The 16,348-nt window shown below is 40.1% G+C and overlaps 1 protein-coding gene across 6 annotated transcripts in view; it reads left to right on the forward strand.

Annotated features, from left to right (window-relative positions):
* Positions 1-15,625, forward strand: part of mtmr4 (myotubularin related protein 4) — a 121,248-nt gene extending 105,623 nt beyond the window's left edge. For all 6 annotated transcript variants that reach the window (XM_072243731.1, XM_072243737.1, XM_072243734.1 and 3 more), the window contains 6 exons: positions 358-528; positions 707-858; positions 2,557-3,943; positions 6,478-6,588; positions 9,814-9,902; positions 15,080-15,625. In XM_072243731.1, coding sequence (XP_072099832.1) covers positions 358-528; positions 707-858; positions 2,557-3,943; positions 6,478-6,588; positions 9,814-9,902; positions 15,080-15,257 — 2,088 coding nt within the window. In that variant the 3' untranslated portion in view covers positions 15,258-15,625. The remainder of the gene's footprint in view (positions 1-357; positions 529-706; positions 859-2,556; positions 3,944-6,477; positions 6,589-9,813; positions 9,903-15,079) is intronic.
* Positions 15,626-16,348: the final 723 nt, after the last annotated feature.

Raw genomic sequence — 16,348 nt, forward strand, 5'->3', positions numbered from 1 at the left:
TGATTGGCAATCACTTCCTCTCCACAAAACATTCATCTCTTTCACCAATGCAGTTATGTCCTGTCTATGATTTTGCTGTGGTCAACTCTTTGAACTTCCCCTTCTTTCTGCCATTCGGTACATGCCTTCCATTATTTTCTAATTATACAGTTCCTAAAATAATAAAAATCTTAGATACCTTATTTTAAATACCATGCTTAGCAATGTGTTATTATATTATTTTTACATTTTAACTTTGGTGATATCCTGCTGTTGGTTCTTGACCCTTCAGATTTGCCTTTCGTTATTCTCAGTTGGTGACTTTATAATATTGGAGCCAAGTAATTGTGTCTGAGCCCACTCTCTTATTTCCCAAAGGTAAAGCTGGTTCAACACACATATTCGTGTCTGTATGGAACATTCCTCTGTAATAACAGCAGAGAGCGAGAGGCACGCAACATCTATAAACGTACCTGCTCCGTTTGGTCCTTATTACGAACTGGCAACAAAAACTTCCAGAACTACCTGTATATCCCCAGCAGTGAAACGGTGAGCAACGTGCAATTCTACTTCACCAAAAAGCAGATAAGCAGTTATATCTATAATGATTGTTAATGTTACTCTGATTGCTTTTTATACAATTATGCTGTGGTAATTATGTATGGGATATGGTGATACAGTTTAATCAGTAATGTAAAATATGCTTGTAATTTTTCTTTCTTGGTAGGTTTTACACCCGGTATGTCATGTTCGGGCACTTCACTTGTGGACAGCTGTTTATCTGCCTATTTCCTCTCCATGCACACCCATTGATAGTACTGAGCTCTGCCTGTCTCGAAGTGGAGTGGCAGAGGAGCGAGCTGGAAAATCGCTGGACAGGTATTCCTGCTGCTTCTAGTGACCACACGTAATTTATCTGGCATAACAGTTATGATAAAGACACAAAACATGCATGGATTTTTTTTCGGAGATTCATAGGACAGAATTTATGAAGACCAAAAGACCCTTTATGTGTTTACTGTCTGTTTTGTAGAATTGTTCAGATGGTCTCCTAGCTTTTCCTTCTGTATTTCAGCAATTATTTCTTTCGTTATTTATTCAACTGCTTTTTGAAGACTTTTATTGAATCTGTAGTGTCATTCAACATGTATGTATACACACACACACGTACTACGGTGCAAAATGGGTTTCAGTCATTTATAATTTGTCAGCATGGCCTTTGTAATTGCTTTAAATTCCTTTGCTATCACTTGAGTTTTGTTTTCCTATTATATCTGCTATTTCTTGTCATTTGTATTGACAGAAGATTTAAAAAAAAGTCTTCCTATTTTCTGTTTCTGCCCATGGGTACCTTAAGTTAGCATTCATTATTCTCTTCCTTCTATTATACTTAAAGTAACATTTAAGGTTTTTTTTATATAGTCCTTTCTACTTGACACTCTTCCTCTATCTTCTAATGAAATATAGGAATAATTTATGTAAAATTATTCAAATTAAACCAAATGGTTGATGACAGCTGTTGAATGCGTGAAGAACTTAATTGTAATACAGAGAGCAAAAGAACATTTGCTTTAATCAGATGGCCCTTCATTGTTAATTAAATATAAGAGGAAGAGGAAAAAAATCTTGAAAACAATTTGCTAGAAAATTAGCTTTTTGGGTGCATGTCAACAAAAATCAATATATTACTGATTATATAATGTACATTACAACCAAACTGCTGGACATATTGCCAGATGAACCAGTGTATATGGAAAAAGAAAATTAACATTTCAGATTATTTATGTGATTTACTGACAAAGTATTATCAATGAATAGATTAAATAGTATAAAAGTACGGTACTGCAGATGGAAGAAATTTAAAATTGAAGTGTTTTGATTTGATATTCTACAGCAGATAGAATTTTGGTTGATACTTGATAAATATCAAAAAGAAAATTTGAGCTGCTGGATAAACTGCTAATTATAATATTGATTTCCAAATTACTTCAATGTTGTTTTAATTTTCTAGATTGAATTTGCAAGGCATTGCTGTTCCTGATTTCACTTCTCTTTAATATTTAAGCTCTTCTATTTGGGTACCATATTCTATTATGTACAATGCAATATGCAGATTTTACAGTTGTCCTAGTGTAAAGAATTTTGGAAATTTATGACAAGGGGTTTTTTGGGCAAACTATGCTTGTACTAAAAAAAAGAGGTTTCCATTGCAACAGGCTGCTCAGTCTTAAGTTCCCTTAACAAACTGAAGCTTGAATCTGAAGATGCCTTGCTAAATTTCAGTTCTGCTCAGTCTGTGATCACTTCTTCCTAGCTAACCTCTATTTCCTCGCAGTGCTCTGAGCTCCCAGAAAAGTTAATCTTTTTGATATCCAGCAGTACCATCTGGAAATGATTCTGGTCTGTTCTCTGACCCAGCAGCCTCCTTGATTTGTTCCAACCCAAGGAGCATTGGAATCAAGAAACATGGCAGATGGAAGAAAAATTATGCATTACACTTCTAACTAGTGTTTTAATTCATTGTTTAAATTCCTCTGTTTCTCAAAATAATCAGAATTCTTTTTTTTTTAAAATTAGATTACCAAAGGCACGCTCAGTGGACAATCTTCCCTTGGCTTGTGACAGTGGAGCTCCGCTTGCAAGAACATCCAGTGACCCTAATATAAACCAGCATTGTCAGGAAGGACGCGATTTTCCAGAACCTAGAAACCCACCCGTATTAGTTGTACCTGATGTGCCTGAAGTAACTCATGAACCTGATGGAGCATCTGCCTCCGAACTTAAACCAGATCATCTGATGGATCCAAAAGAAACTGCACAGGAGGTTAAAGAAGAAAGTCTAGTTAATAACCTACCTGTCAATGCTGAAGAGGAGGAATCGGCAGATAACAGAAAACAATTTGAAAAAACAGCTCACGATAGCAACCTCAAATCACTTAAGTATCCCAAAGACTCTCTACAAGAGAAGCCTTCAAATAATCTTCACCCTATTGCAATAGCAAACAGTGAGATGGAGGATAAAGCACTTGGAGTTACCGAGCAGAATGTAAAACAACATAAGATTCGTGAGAATCGACAAGGCCAGTGTGAACAATGTGTACCAAGCTCAACTACAAAGACCATCCCCTTAAGCACTGACCAGTCACTAGAATATAATGGCAGCCCTTCTGCTTTCCAACCCCATTTCCATTCTATGGGAGACATATTTAACGTCAAGAAAAACATTTCAACAATGAACAGCTCCACAGAGACAGTAACTGAGGAGAGGATAAAGACAGAAGGTTTATCCCTCCCCAAGGACACGAGTTTTGGAAAAAACAATATGCTTGTAAATAGACTGCAAAGTGAAGCAGAACAGTCCAGGGTTGGCCGAATAGGATCAGAGAGTGTGCGAACTATTAGGAAGCCGATTTGTCAAAGTCATTTAAGTGACCTTTCACTGCTAAACTCAAATTGGGATAGTGTGCAGGGCTTAGTAAAATCAGCCTACAGTGGTGACGCAAACTACAGGAGAGCCAGACTAAATGGCTGTCATTATAAAAGACTAAATAATAAGCAGCTGAAGGTGGGTTCTGCAGTGAATGGACAATACCTGCTTAAGGATGAACAAGTAGGAGCATTTAAAAATCTCCGACAATCCCACCAAATCCATTCTAGCCTTTATTCGTTAGGATCAAATGTAAAGATCTGTGGTTTTCTCACTCACTCATCACATTGGAGGCAGCTTCAACAGGTTCGGCATACTGCTACAACTGCTTTGGAGACGTGTCCGAGCTACATCGATGATGATGGATTGCCATTTCCTGTGGACGCAGTTCAACAGAGGTTGCGGCAGATTGAGGCAACTTACAAGCAGGAGGTTGAGTTGCTTCGCCGACAGGTTCACGAACTTCAAATGAGATTGGACAGTCAACAGTACTGTAACTCTCCTGCGGAGATTGACATTGATTATGGGGATGACTTTGTAAGTGATTCTGGGCAGAGTACTTGAACAAGGAACTTAAGTTCCAGATTTTAGTGCACTCACTTTTGTAAGGAAGTAAGGCAGGAAATTTTGCATGTAATGTAGCCTGGAACTGTAAGGAGATGTTGGTTGATTGATGTTGCCTAGAATACCTGAAGTCTCTTTTCATCAATATCAAAAAGTACTGTGGTGTCTTTTACATATTGTAGATGGGTCTCCATTTTAATGCCTCATCTGAAAGTCTGTCTCAGTTCTGCACTTGTTTTAGCTTGGCCTGCTTACTTAAGTATTTGACCTGTACTTCATCTTGTTATTTTCAAACTGAACCAAAGAAATGCTACTCAGCCATACTTGATCCTTGATGCAAAATCAATTAGGAAATGAGCAAATGTGTATTTGACTGGGCAAATATGTTCAGTTTCACTGCTAAAATCTAACTTCAATCCAAACTGAAATGCTGTACACTATTGTGGCCAGGGTAATTTTACTAATTTAAGAATGTACATTTAAGCCAACTTTACCTTTTTTAAGAAAAAAAAGCACTTCAGCATTTTACTGAAACTTATTTGTCTTGAAAGGGAAGAGTTTAGGTAGGAAATTTTCAGTTTGGGACAAAGTGGTTCAAGAGCCAGGATGCTGATGCAAAGAAACAAAGACAAAATGTCAAGTTTAGAAGCAAAGAGTTGGAATCCACAAAGTGAGAGGCTTTAATAATAAATACTTTATTATTATTTTAAGTCTGAAACACCGCTGAATGTGTTTTTAATGGTGCTGCTGTAACAAAAGAATTTCCTGCTCAGGATCAATAAAGTACAGAATAATATACATAGCAATTTACCAATGTGCAATAAGTTAACCGAGAATGGGAATTTTAAGTAGTAAATCAAGTTTTAGGTGACCGTGAGTAATACAAAATAATAATTTGAATTGGTGAGTAGAAAATCGTGTAATATGAGAACCCAGGTAGAATTTTGGTTTTGTTAAAATTCAGGGACAGTGGTGGAAGCTGTGGGCAATGGGGATCAAGGAATCCGCACCAAATACATTGATATAGGTCCAGTGGTAGATGCTGTTGCATTAAGTAGTCTTGATGATAGAAAAGCTAAAGTGGATGCTCAACTCACAATTGAATCAGTTGCAGTTGTCAATAGTATGTTTCAATCTAATATGGTGATTGGACAGAAAATGCAGTTAGTGACAAGCTTTACATGTGTTGGAGAGGAAGGAAATAGCAGCTTTGGTTTTCTCCCTGTTTAAATGGAGTAAGTTTTTCAACCATTTTGGACAGATGGAACAGGCAAAAGGTGAATGGATAGCTGGCTTTCTTCAGTACAGATATGAAAAATAAAGGCAAGTCGTGGAACACAGGAAGGGGGAAAAGCAGCCAGCATGCGAAGGGGGAGGAAAGAGGCAGTACACTGAAAGTGGGAAGTTGGAAAAGGCATCACGCTGAAAGGTTGAGGGGAAAGGAAAGAATAGATTCCAGAGGTGATGCATTGTCAAAGGACTTGGTGGAGGGTGACTATCAGAATTCAAAGATTTCAGCTGAGGAGACAATGTCACAGTCAGAGGATGCATTTGTGCCATATTCTTCCACCATTATCATTGAGTGCTAATTAAGTGTGTGGCCATGATTGGTTTTCTTGTTTCTTCCCTCTACCCAAATGTACATTTGCTGAGACCACCTATAATGGCAATTGGTTGCAATTTGGTAACTATTGATAGACCAAGAAATTTCATTCTGATTTTACGTAAATGAGCAATATCATGATAGAGAATGAGCATATATTCAGCTCCAGAAGCCTGTCTTTCAATCTGAAACCCCATTTCTTGGTGTTGCCAAAATAGCCTTCCAACTGCTGCTAGCATGGTCATCGTAGTCCATAAAGCCTGTGCCTGTGCTGTGTGTCTCTGACTCATTGACCAGATGAGTGACTCCACTCTTTTGCTAGCCACTAAAGTCCACAATGCCTCATTGCTATTTCTGATGGTCCATCCAAATGTTCTGGTATCTAACTGCCATGTCACAGTCAACAATTTAATTTCCCCAAGTGAAAGGGTATTTTTCTTGCCACATTGGTACTCCACTTTGCAACCAATACTGGGCTCTTTAAAGTGATTTTATTTCCCTGTCAGTGCCTTGAGAAATCCGTGTTCTATGACAATGAGGTTTTTCTAGTCCCTAAAGGTTGGACCCTGCCTTTACTGATTCTTTCATTCCTTCCTTAGCAATGATCACAACAGTAGAAATCCTGTCCAGAGTTTGAAGTGCATATCAATTGATTTTGACCAAGGAAGTGCTGTAGTAAATCTTGATATCTTAATCCTCAAAAATCTGGGTGCAATAATAGTGAAAATGATGCATATTTAGCAGCATGTGTAGCCATAGAATCACATTATAATGGCAGAGGTTTGAAGTCTCTTTTATGAACAGTACAGTTTACAGCCTGGCAGTGTTAATATTTGAACTGTTTTTTACTGTTTCATTGCTAATAGTGTAGTACTGTCAGATAAATATTTTGTCTTATTTGCAGACGTGCCTGAGAGAATCGGACGATAGTGATATTGAGGAATCTCTGTCCATCCACAGTGATGACCAGCGCTCGGAAGCAAGTTGGGAACCTGTGGATAGGAAGGAAACTGAGGTAGGAGAAACAGTTCATCATTCACATATTTTCACCACTTCACATCTTCCCCATGTGTGAGCAATCATTTCTCCTCTGTTTCTCATGTATGGCCTTTTCTTTCTCTTGTACCCATTCATTCTCCTTCATATGTCCAAGAATCATTCTCCTCCTCCCAGCACAACCCTTCTGTCTTTTTTTTCCCTTTCTGCTCCATAGTGTATCTCACCTGTCTTCTCCACTCTCCCCCAACCCAACCACACTCCCCTCACTCCAGTCTCCCCTCTGCTTATGATGTACTCTTTAAAAATCATCTCATGAGGATGAAAGTAATGCTGAGTAATTATGTTGAAGATTAAATGATGAAATAATCATTTTTTACATATTCAGTCTTATTAGGTTTATTATCACTGACATAAGGTGTGAAATTTGTACTGTAGTCACAGTGCATAATATAAAAAAAAATTACTCTAAGTTACTAAATAATGAAAAGGACAAATAACAAGTTAGTGTTCATGGATGATTTAGGAATCGGAGGGCAGAGGGGAAGAAGCTGTCCTTAAAATGTTAAGTATGTGTCTTCAGGCTCTTGTATCTCCTCCCCAATGATAGTAATGCAAAGAGGGCATGCTGCCTTTTTGAGGCCTTGCCTCTTAAAGATGTCCATGATGGCAGGGAGGCCTGTGCCCGTGATGGAGCTGGTTGAATATACAACCCTTTGCAGTCTCTTGTGATCCTGTGCATTGGAGCCCCCATACCAGGCTGTGACACAACCAGATAGAATGATTACCACCGTACATCTAAAGAAATTGCAAGAGTCTTTGGTGACATACCAAAAGTCCTCAAATTTCTACTAAAATAGAGCTGCTGACATGCCTCTTTCATGATTGCATCAATGTGTTAGGCCTAGGATAGATCCTCTGAGATGTTGATGTCTCAGTTGTTCACTCTTTGCTCCGCTGACCTCTTGACGAGGACTGGTGAGTGTTCTCCCGACTTCCTATCGTGAAGTCCACAATTAAATGACAAACAGGGTGGACAAAGGAGAGGCAGTGGATGTCATTTACTTGGATTTTCAGAAGGCATTTGATAAGGTGCCACACATGAGGCTGCTTAACAAGATCAAATCCAATGTCATTACAGAAAAGGTGCTGGCATGGATGGAGCAATGGTGCCAGCCAGGAGGCAGGGAGTGAAACTTAAGAGGGCCTTTTCTGGTTGGCTGCTAGTGAATTAGTGGTGTTCCTCAGGGGTCAGTATTGGGGCCACTACTTTTCACATTATTTGCCAATGATTTAGATAATGGAATTAATGGCTTTGTGGCAAAGTTTGCAGATGATACAAAGGTAGTAGTGCTGAGGAACCAATGCAATTGCAGCAAGACTTAGACAAATTGGAAGAATGGGGGGCAAAAAGTAGCAGATTGGAATATAGTGTTGGGAAGTGTATGATAATGCATTTTGGTACAAGGAACAATAGTGCAGACTATTACCTAAATGGGGAGAAGGTTCAAACATCAGAGATGTAAAAGGACTTGAGAGTCCTTGTGCAAGATCCCAGAAGGTTAATTTACAGCTTAAGTCTGTGGTAAAGAAGGCAGATGTAGGGGAATAGAATATAAAAGCAAGGAGATAATGCTGAGGCTTTGTAAGACACTAGTCAGGCTGCACTGGAGTATTATCAATAGTTTTGGGCCCCATATCTCAGAAAGGATGTTATGTCATTGGAGAGTCCAGAGGAGGTTCACAAGGATGATTCCAGGAATGAAAGGGTTAACAAATGAGCGTTTGGCAGATTTGGGCCTGTACTCACTGGAATTTAGAAGAATGTGAGGGAATCTCCTTAAAACCTACGGAATGTTGAAAGGACCAGATAGAGTGGATGTGGAGAGGATGTTTCCTGTGGTGAGCGTATCCAGAACTAGAGGGCACAGCCTCAAAATTGAGGGGTGAACATTTAGAACAGAAGTAAAGAGTAATTATTTTAGCCAGAGAGTAGTGAATCTGTGGCATGCTCTGCCACAGACTGCAGTGGAGGCCAAGTCTGTAGATATATTTAAGGCAGATGTTGATAGTTTCCTGATCATTCAGGACATCAAAGGATAAGGCAAGAAGGCAGGTGTGTAGGGTTGAGTGGGATTTGGGATCAGCCATGAGACAGAGTAGACTTGATGGGCTGAATGGCCTAAATCTGCTCCTATGTTTTATCGTCTTAATTTTTTGGTCTAGCTGTTGTTGAGTGCAAGGTTGTTGTTGCAACACCACTTAATCAGCCGATCTTTCTCACTCCTGTTTGCCACCCGGATATCATCTGTGATTCTGTCAACAACAGCGTCTTCAGCAAATTTATAATGGGGTTTGGACTGTGTCTGGCTGCACAGTGATCAGTGTAGAGGGTGTAGAACACCAGGCCAAGCATTCATCCGTGATGTGTGCCTGTGTTGATTGTCAGTGATGAGATGTTATTACCAATCTGCACTGACTGACTGATTTCCTGATGAGGAAGTTGATGATCCAATTATAGAGGGAGATGCAGATGCCCAGGCTTTGAAGCTTGTTGATTAATCATGAGGCAATGATGGTGTAAATGATGAACAGCAGCCTAGCACATGCTTTGTCTTAAGTGCCCCAAAGGTGAGTGGAGAGCCCAATGAGACTGTGCCTGCGTAGACCTGTTGTGATGGTGGACAAATTGCAGTGGGTCCAGGTCCTTGCTCAGGCAGGAACTAATTCTGGCCATGACCAACCTATCAAAGCACTCCTCAGTAGATCTAAGTGCTACTAGGCAATAGCCATTGAGGCAGCTCACCCTGTTGTACTATGGTACCTATGTAAGAATAAAAAAATTAAGGAATAAGTAGTAATATTGTATATACCTATTTTACAATTAGGATATTACGTAAGTTATTAAAATACTAAAACAAAATATTCTGCAGTATTTCAAAACAAAATGAATTCACAAACATTTGCTTTTTTTGCTGTGGAGCTAAGGATTGAGATACAGGATGTGAAAAGGTCACCCTTTAGGAAAGTGGGCATCTTATAAGCGCTTGACTTTCCCAGCCCATAAAATACATTGGTATATTCATAAGCGTAATTATATATTCTGAGAATACATGGTATTTTCTAAAATGTCATTTAGTGTCTTTTATAAGTAGGTGATTTATGATACAGGTTATTGAATGTTGGTACAATTGAATTTGTATTTTTCAAAGGAAAGATATTCTAATTGGTTCATCTGTTCCAGGTAACTCGATGGGTCCCTGATCATATGGCATCCCACTGCTTTAACTGCGACTCGGAATTCTGGTTAGCCAAAAGGAGACACCATTGCAGGTGAGTGGAGTCAATTTTCTTTGTGAATTCTGACTGACTTTGTTATTCATCACTAGCCATGTTTTGGATACCACAGAGTTTCACTGTACAGTGAGGAAGAAACTAATCAATCACACTGAAGTGATGATGGGTTAAGCAGAGAGCATGAGGACGAAGGTATAGATAATCATTGTAAATGTGGAATCTGCCCACATTTTTTGTCTGACATTACTAAAGGTACCAAGAAAATGAAGGGTAGATATGTGTCCAAAGATAAGTCATTGCGATTCCAGAAGCAGTGGAATAGATTCAAAGGAAATCATTGAGGTCCTCAGTTTGTTTATAAATGAATGAACAAGAGCAAGGTGAAACAAAGACTGTTTCACATTCCCAGCCTTGATGAAGAGCTTCTGCCTGAAACATCAACTGTTTACTCCCTCTATAGATGTTGCCTGACTTGCTGTATTTCTCCAGTATTTTGTGTGTTGCTCTAGCTTTTCAGCACCTTCAGAGGAGGCTGTTCCACATAGCTGATAGACAGCTGACTTTTAGGTTCTTGAAAGTAGTCCCCTATATTACAAAGTTCAGGACATTAAGTACCTGGTCAGACTAGTAGAGACAAGAAGTACTGTAGTTTGGTAGGGGTCAGTGCTAGCACACAGATGTACTTTATTTTACACATTCATAACTGAGCCATCAAACAAAGTTTGCAGATGGCATGAAGCTTGTGTAGTACACAGTGAGAAGGATGGTCATGGACAATAAGAATACATAACTTGTCAAAGAGGGCAAAAAGGGGTGCTTAACATTTAATGCAATAATATGAAAAAACGATGAGATAAATAGCATTGTCCAAAGGGAGCCTACGTCCAGCTAATTGTAAAAGTGGCAGTATCTGTTGAGCATTGAATACAAAAGCAGGGAGGCTATTTGAAATCTCTTTGGAACTCTGGTGGTACCATGATTGGAGAAGAATATTCTGTTCTGATCATTACATTTGACATGCTTAGATGGTACAAGTAATAAGGAGTCTTTTCCATAAGGCAGAACACTTTTGAATCATAAAATGTAGATTTGACAAAAAAAATTGCAAAGGGTTGTGTGTGAAGACTATTTTTATGGAGAGTGATTATAATCTGGAACTCTGCACCAGAGATGGTGGAAGTAGTCATTTGGGCCATTCCAGAGATGGGTCCTTCTGAATCCAGAAGCAGTGGAATAGATAGACACCAAATTGAGAGTAGTTGTTTGTGCAGTTGGACAGGAAGGAGGATGGATGGGGTCGCAAACAACAGGAATTCTGCAGATGCTGGAAATTCAAGCAACACACATCAAAGTTGCTGGTGAACGCAGCAGGCCAGGTAGCATCTGTAGGAAGAGGTGCAGTCCTGACGAAGGGTCTCGGCCTGAAACGTCGACTGCACCTCTTCCTACAGATGCTGCCTGCCCTGCTGTGTTCACCAGCAACTTTGATGAATGGGGTCGATTTGGTTCCTTTATAAACCTGCCTTGGACCTTTGTGTTACAATAATTCTGCAGTGCGTATTGGTTCGAGAAATTCTGATGTTTTTGGGTGTTATATGAATGAAAACATTATAGAAAGATGGGCACAAGTTTGAAGGGAGGTGAATAATAAATGCTGTTTCTCAACACTAGCATTAACTTGCTTTAATAACTTTTTCCATGTGAAAATTTCTGTAGCATTTCTAAACTCTGACACAATACACTGCAATTATTTGTCATTAAACCCTAGACAGTGACATGAGTAAACATACTTAAAATATGTTATTCAGGATGTGGTCCAATAATAAATAAATCAACATTCTTCTAATTCACTGCATTGCAGTTGATTGTGACATCAAGCCTAGCAACCAGCTCAGTTGCTGTAGTTATTTATATTATACTGTTTTTCAAAACTTATGTGTGTGCAAGCACATTGAGGGATGTGAGTTCAATATTTTGTGCATTACATCGTTCTAAAATATTGTGCTGGGTAACTTTTTTAATACAACAATACTGGCTTGGATCATATACTTAACAATTAAAAGGGGGAATCTGGCTTAAAAGAAAGATGACTTTATTGAAATATAAGATCCTAAAGGGGCATACGGTGGATGTTGTGATGTATTCATGAGTGGGAGAGTCTCAAACAATTGGAAACAGCTGCGAAGGGTGGACAGTTAGAACTGAAGTGTAGGAATTGTTTCTCAAAAAGGTAATGTATCCCCAGGATATTATTGAGACTGGGCCATTGGGAACTATTTAAACAGGAGGTAGATGCACTTTAAAGGATCAGGAAATTATAGAACATAGAAATAGTACAGCACAGTACAGGCCCTTCAGCCCACAATGTTGTGCCGACCCTCAAACCCTGCCTCCCATATAAGCCCCCACCTTAGATTCCTCCATATACCTGTCTAGTAGTCTCTTAAACTTCACTAGTGTATCTGCCTCCACCACTGACTCAGGCAGTGCATTCCACGCACCAACCACTCTGAGTAAAAAAACCTTCCTCTAATATCCCCCGTTGAACATCCCACCCCTTACCTTAAAGCCATGTCCTCTTGTATTGAGCAGTGGTGCCCTGGGAAAGAGGTGCTGGCTATCCACTCTATCTATTCCTCTTATTGTACACCTCTATCATGTCTCCTCTCATCCTCCTTCTCTCCAAAGGGTAAAGCCCTAGCTCCCTTAATCTCTGATCATAATGCATACTTTCTAAACCAGGCAGCATCCTGGTAAATCTCCTCTGTACCCTTTCCAATGCTTCCACATCCTTCCTATAGTGAGGTGACCAGAACTGGACACAGTACTCCAAGTGTGGCCTAACCAGAGTTTTATAGAGCTGCGTCATTACATTGCGACTCTTAAACTCTATCCCTCGACTTATGAAAGCTAACACCCCATAATCTTAACTACCCTATCCACCTGTGAGGCAACTTTCAGGGATCTGTGGACATGTACCCCAAGATCCCTCTGCTCCTCCACACTACCAAGTATCCTGCCATTTACTTTGTACTCTGCCTTGGAGTTTGTCCTTCCAAAGTGTACCACCTCACACTTCTCCGGGTTGAACTCCATCTGCCACTTCTCAGCCCACTTCTGCATCCTATCGATCTCTCTCTTTAATCTTTGACAATCCTCTACCCTATCTACAACACCACCAACCTTTGTGTCATCTGCAAACTTGCCAACCCACCCTTCTACCCCCACATCCAGGTCGTTAATAAAAATCACAAAAAGTAGAGGTCCCAGAACAGATCCTTGTGGGACACCACTAATCACAATCCTCCAATCTGAATGTACTCCCTCCACCACCACCCTCTGCCTTCTGCAGGCAAGCCAATTCTGAATCCACCTGGCCAAACTTCCCTGGATCCCATGCCTTCTAACTTTCTGAATAAGCCTACTGTGTGGAACCTTGTCAAATGCCTTACTAAAATCCATATAGATCACATCCACTGCACTACCCTCATCTATATGCCTGGTCACCTCCTCGAAGAACTCTATCAGGCTTGTTAGACACGATCTGCCCTTCACAAAGCCATACTGACTGTCCCTGATCAGACCATGATTCTCTAAATGCCTATAGATCCTATCTCTAAGAATCTTTTCCAACAGCTTTCCCACCACAGACATAAGGCTTACTGGTCTATAATTACCCGGACTATCCCTACTACCTTTTTTGAACAAGGGGACAACATTCGCCTCCCTCCAATCCTCCGGTACCATTCCCGTGGACAACGAGGACATAAAGATCCTAGCCAGAGGCTCAGCAATCTCTTCTCTCACCTCGTGGAGCAGCCTGGGGAATATTCCGTCAGGCCCCGGGGACTTATCTGTCCTAATGTATTTTAACAACTCCAACACCTCCTCTCCCTTAATATCAACATGCTCCAGAACATCAGCCTCACTCATATTGTCCTCACCATCATCAAGTTCCCTCTCATTGGTGAATACCGAAGAGAAGTATTCATTGAGGACCTCGCTCACTTCCACAGCTCAATCAATCCCTTAATTGAGGGATAAGGGAGAGCGAGCATAGAATAGCAATTCCTGGTGTATATGAGCCATGGTCATTTTATATGGTGGAGTACACTTGAGGGCCAGGTAGACAACTCCTGCTCATATTTTCTTGTGTTGAAGAATGTAGTGCACCACAAACCTACTGTCTCCTCTTCCTCAGTGTGGGCATATTACTGATTAAACATTTTGCATGATGTGGGTATTTATAGAAAGGCCAACAACCGAAAGGCAGCTCAGTAGTACAACGTGTGGATTTGCTGCCTCAGTGCCAGAGACCCAGGCTCAATTCTGATTTAAAGTCCCACTTGTGCACTTTTCTCTGTGACTGATCTGGTTTCCTCCCAGAGTCCAAAATGTGCCTGTTGCTGGTTATTTGACTGTTGTTGACTGCGCTCAATAAGCAGGTGGGATATAGAATCTTGTGGGGAGACGGAGGGTTGAGGCATTGATGAGAATCTGGGGAGGCTATCAAAAAGATTGATTATAAAATTAGTATAAATAGGTGGATGATGGTCGGCATAGACTTAGTGGGCCAAAGGGCCTGTTCCCACACTGTAAAGACACCACGAAAATTTATCTAAACACCTTTGGCATCAACTCAGACACATGGGAACATACTGCCCAGGATTGCATTGAGTGACGCTCCTCCACCATAACGGTGCAGTGACATGCAAGACAGAAAGAATAATTGCAGCAGAGAGACATGGCCTGGCCAGGAACGCCTGAGCCAGTGATGCTGAACCCAACATGGCTGCCAACTTTTGGTCATGCTGCCAAAGAACCTCTCGAGTGTGGACTGGCCTCTCCAGCCATTCGTGTACCCACAGACCAGTCCAGTCTCTACAAATTGCAGATGACTAGAGTGGTTCTCATCATTGCTGATGGACGTGTAAACAGGAACAACATTCTCCACTTTGAACTAAGTGGCTTCCTGGGCCATGTTGGTGTCAACTATATTAAGTCTAGAGTCTCATGTACAGCAAGTTAGACCAGGCAATGTAATGGATTGAAGGAAGCCAGTGATGTGAGTGAACCAGATGGATTTTTATGGTGGATTAATTAATGATTATCATACCTGACGCTAGATGTTTAATTCCATTACAGCTAGCTACTTGAGTACTCGTGCTGTTACTTAATGCTGTTATACCTGTAACTGTTTATTTTCTTTTTAGAAACTGTGGAAATGTGTTTTGTGCCAACTGCTGTCACCTGAAGTTACCTATTCCAGATCAGCAGCTATATGACCCTGTGCTGGTATGCAACTCCTGCTATGATCAGGTTCAAGCTTGCCGTACCAGGGAGATTATGAATCAGCAGCTGAAGAAGCCGATTGCTACTGCATCCAGTTAAAGAGACATTCTGCCTTCCCTAACTTATGCCGTGAAGCTTTTGTCATCCAGGAAACTTGACACTTGGGGGGTTCCACAGAAACAAGAAAAGCAAATTCCCAGCTGGATAGCTGTTTGGAAGATCAAAAATACTGATGTTTTAAAAAAAAAAAAATGCTGCTACAACAAGCTCTAGACCTGTGCACTATGAACTTTGGATGTGGGAGGGTAGTAGGTAGAGAAAAGAAAAAAAAATCCATTTCTAACTATTGTGCTATTGAGGTTGGAAATTCATGTGTAAAGAGCTTCTGAGATATAAAATGGAGACTATGGTGTTCTGTTTCTCAACTGTTTAAATCGCCATTAAAACAAGCAACTTCTGTGCCTCAATAGACAGAGTTAGATTTGTGTAAAATCTAATTGTACAGTGTAAGGTATAAGACCCTTTGATTTCATCAGCTGCTGAACCTGCTTTAAAGGTTGCAAAGAGACTACTGGGGTACTGTGGCAGTTTTAAGTGTCAGACAACTGAAATTTCATTTCACTCCACTCAGTTACTTTAACAGCTGTGTAACACATGGCATTTTCCCAATCTTTACTTTAAAAAATGATGTAAGGCAGGTGATTAAATGTGTGAAATTTCTGTGAAAAGGATGGAGGGGGACTGATCGGTAACATTCTACTGGTTGGTCTCATCAGTACCAATATCATACCTCTAGAGTTTATTAATTCTTGCACTTTTGTCCTGTTTCTCTTGCGTTAAGTAACAAGATATTTTTCTTTGAACTGGAAAGTTATTAGGCTGGAAAAAGTACCTACAATGACAGTCTTAAAGCTGCCATTTAGATGCCATTTCATTATACCCCTTTATTCTCAGACTTCTGTAATGTTTTAATCTTTTTTCCACTTCCTCTTTGCTGTAAATTACACATTTGATAGCAATGGGTGTGAAAGTTCAACATAACTTTCGAATTAAGTGACACATTATAACCTCTAAATGCTAATTACCCATAGCCAATCCCCACTATATTTAAGTATTTATGACATGGGATTATAGATAATCAGAATACAAGGGAAGATATGTTGGTTTTCTTTTCTGTGCCTTTCTTCTAG

This window comes from Mobula birostris, chromosome 25, assembly GCF_030028105.1.
Source record: "Mobula birostris isolate sMobBir1 chromosome 25, sMobBir1.hap1, whole genome shotgun sequence".
NCBI classification, from domain to species: Eukaryota; Metazoa; Chordata; class Chondrichthyes; order Myliobatiformes; family Myliobatidae; genus Mobula; species Mobula birostris.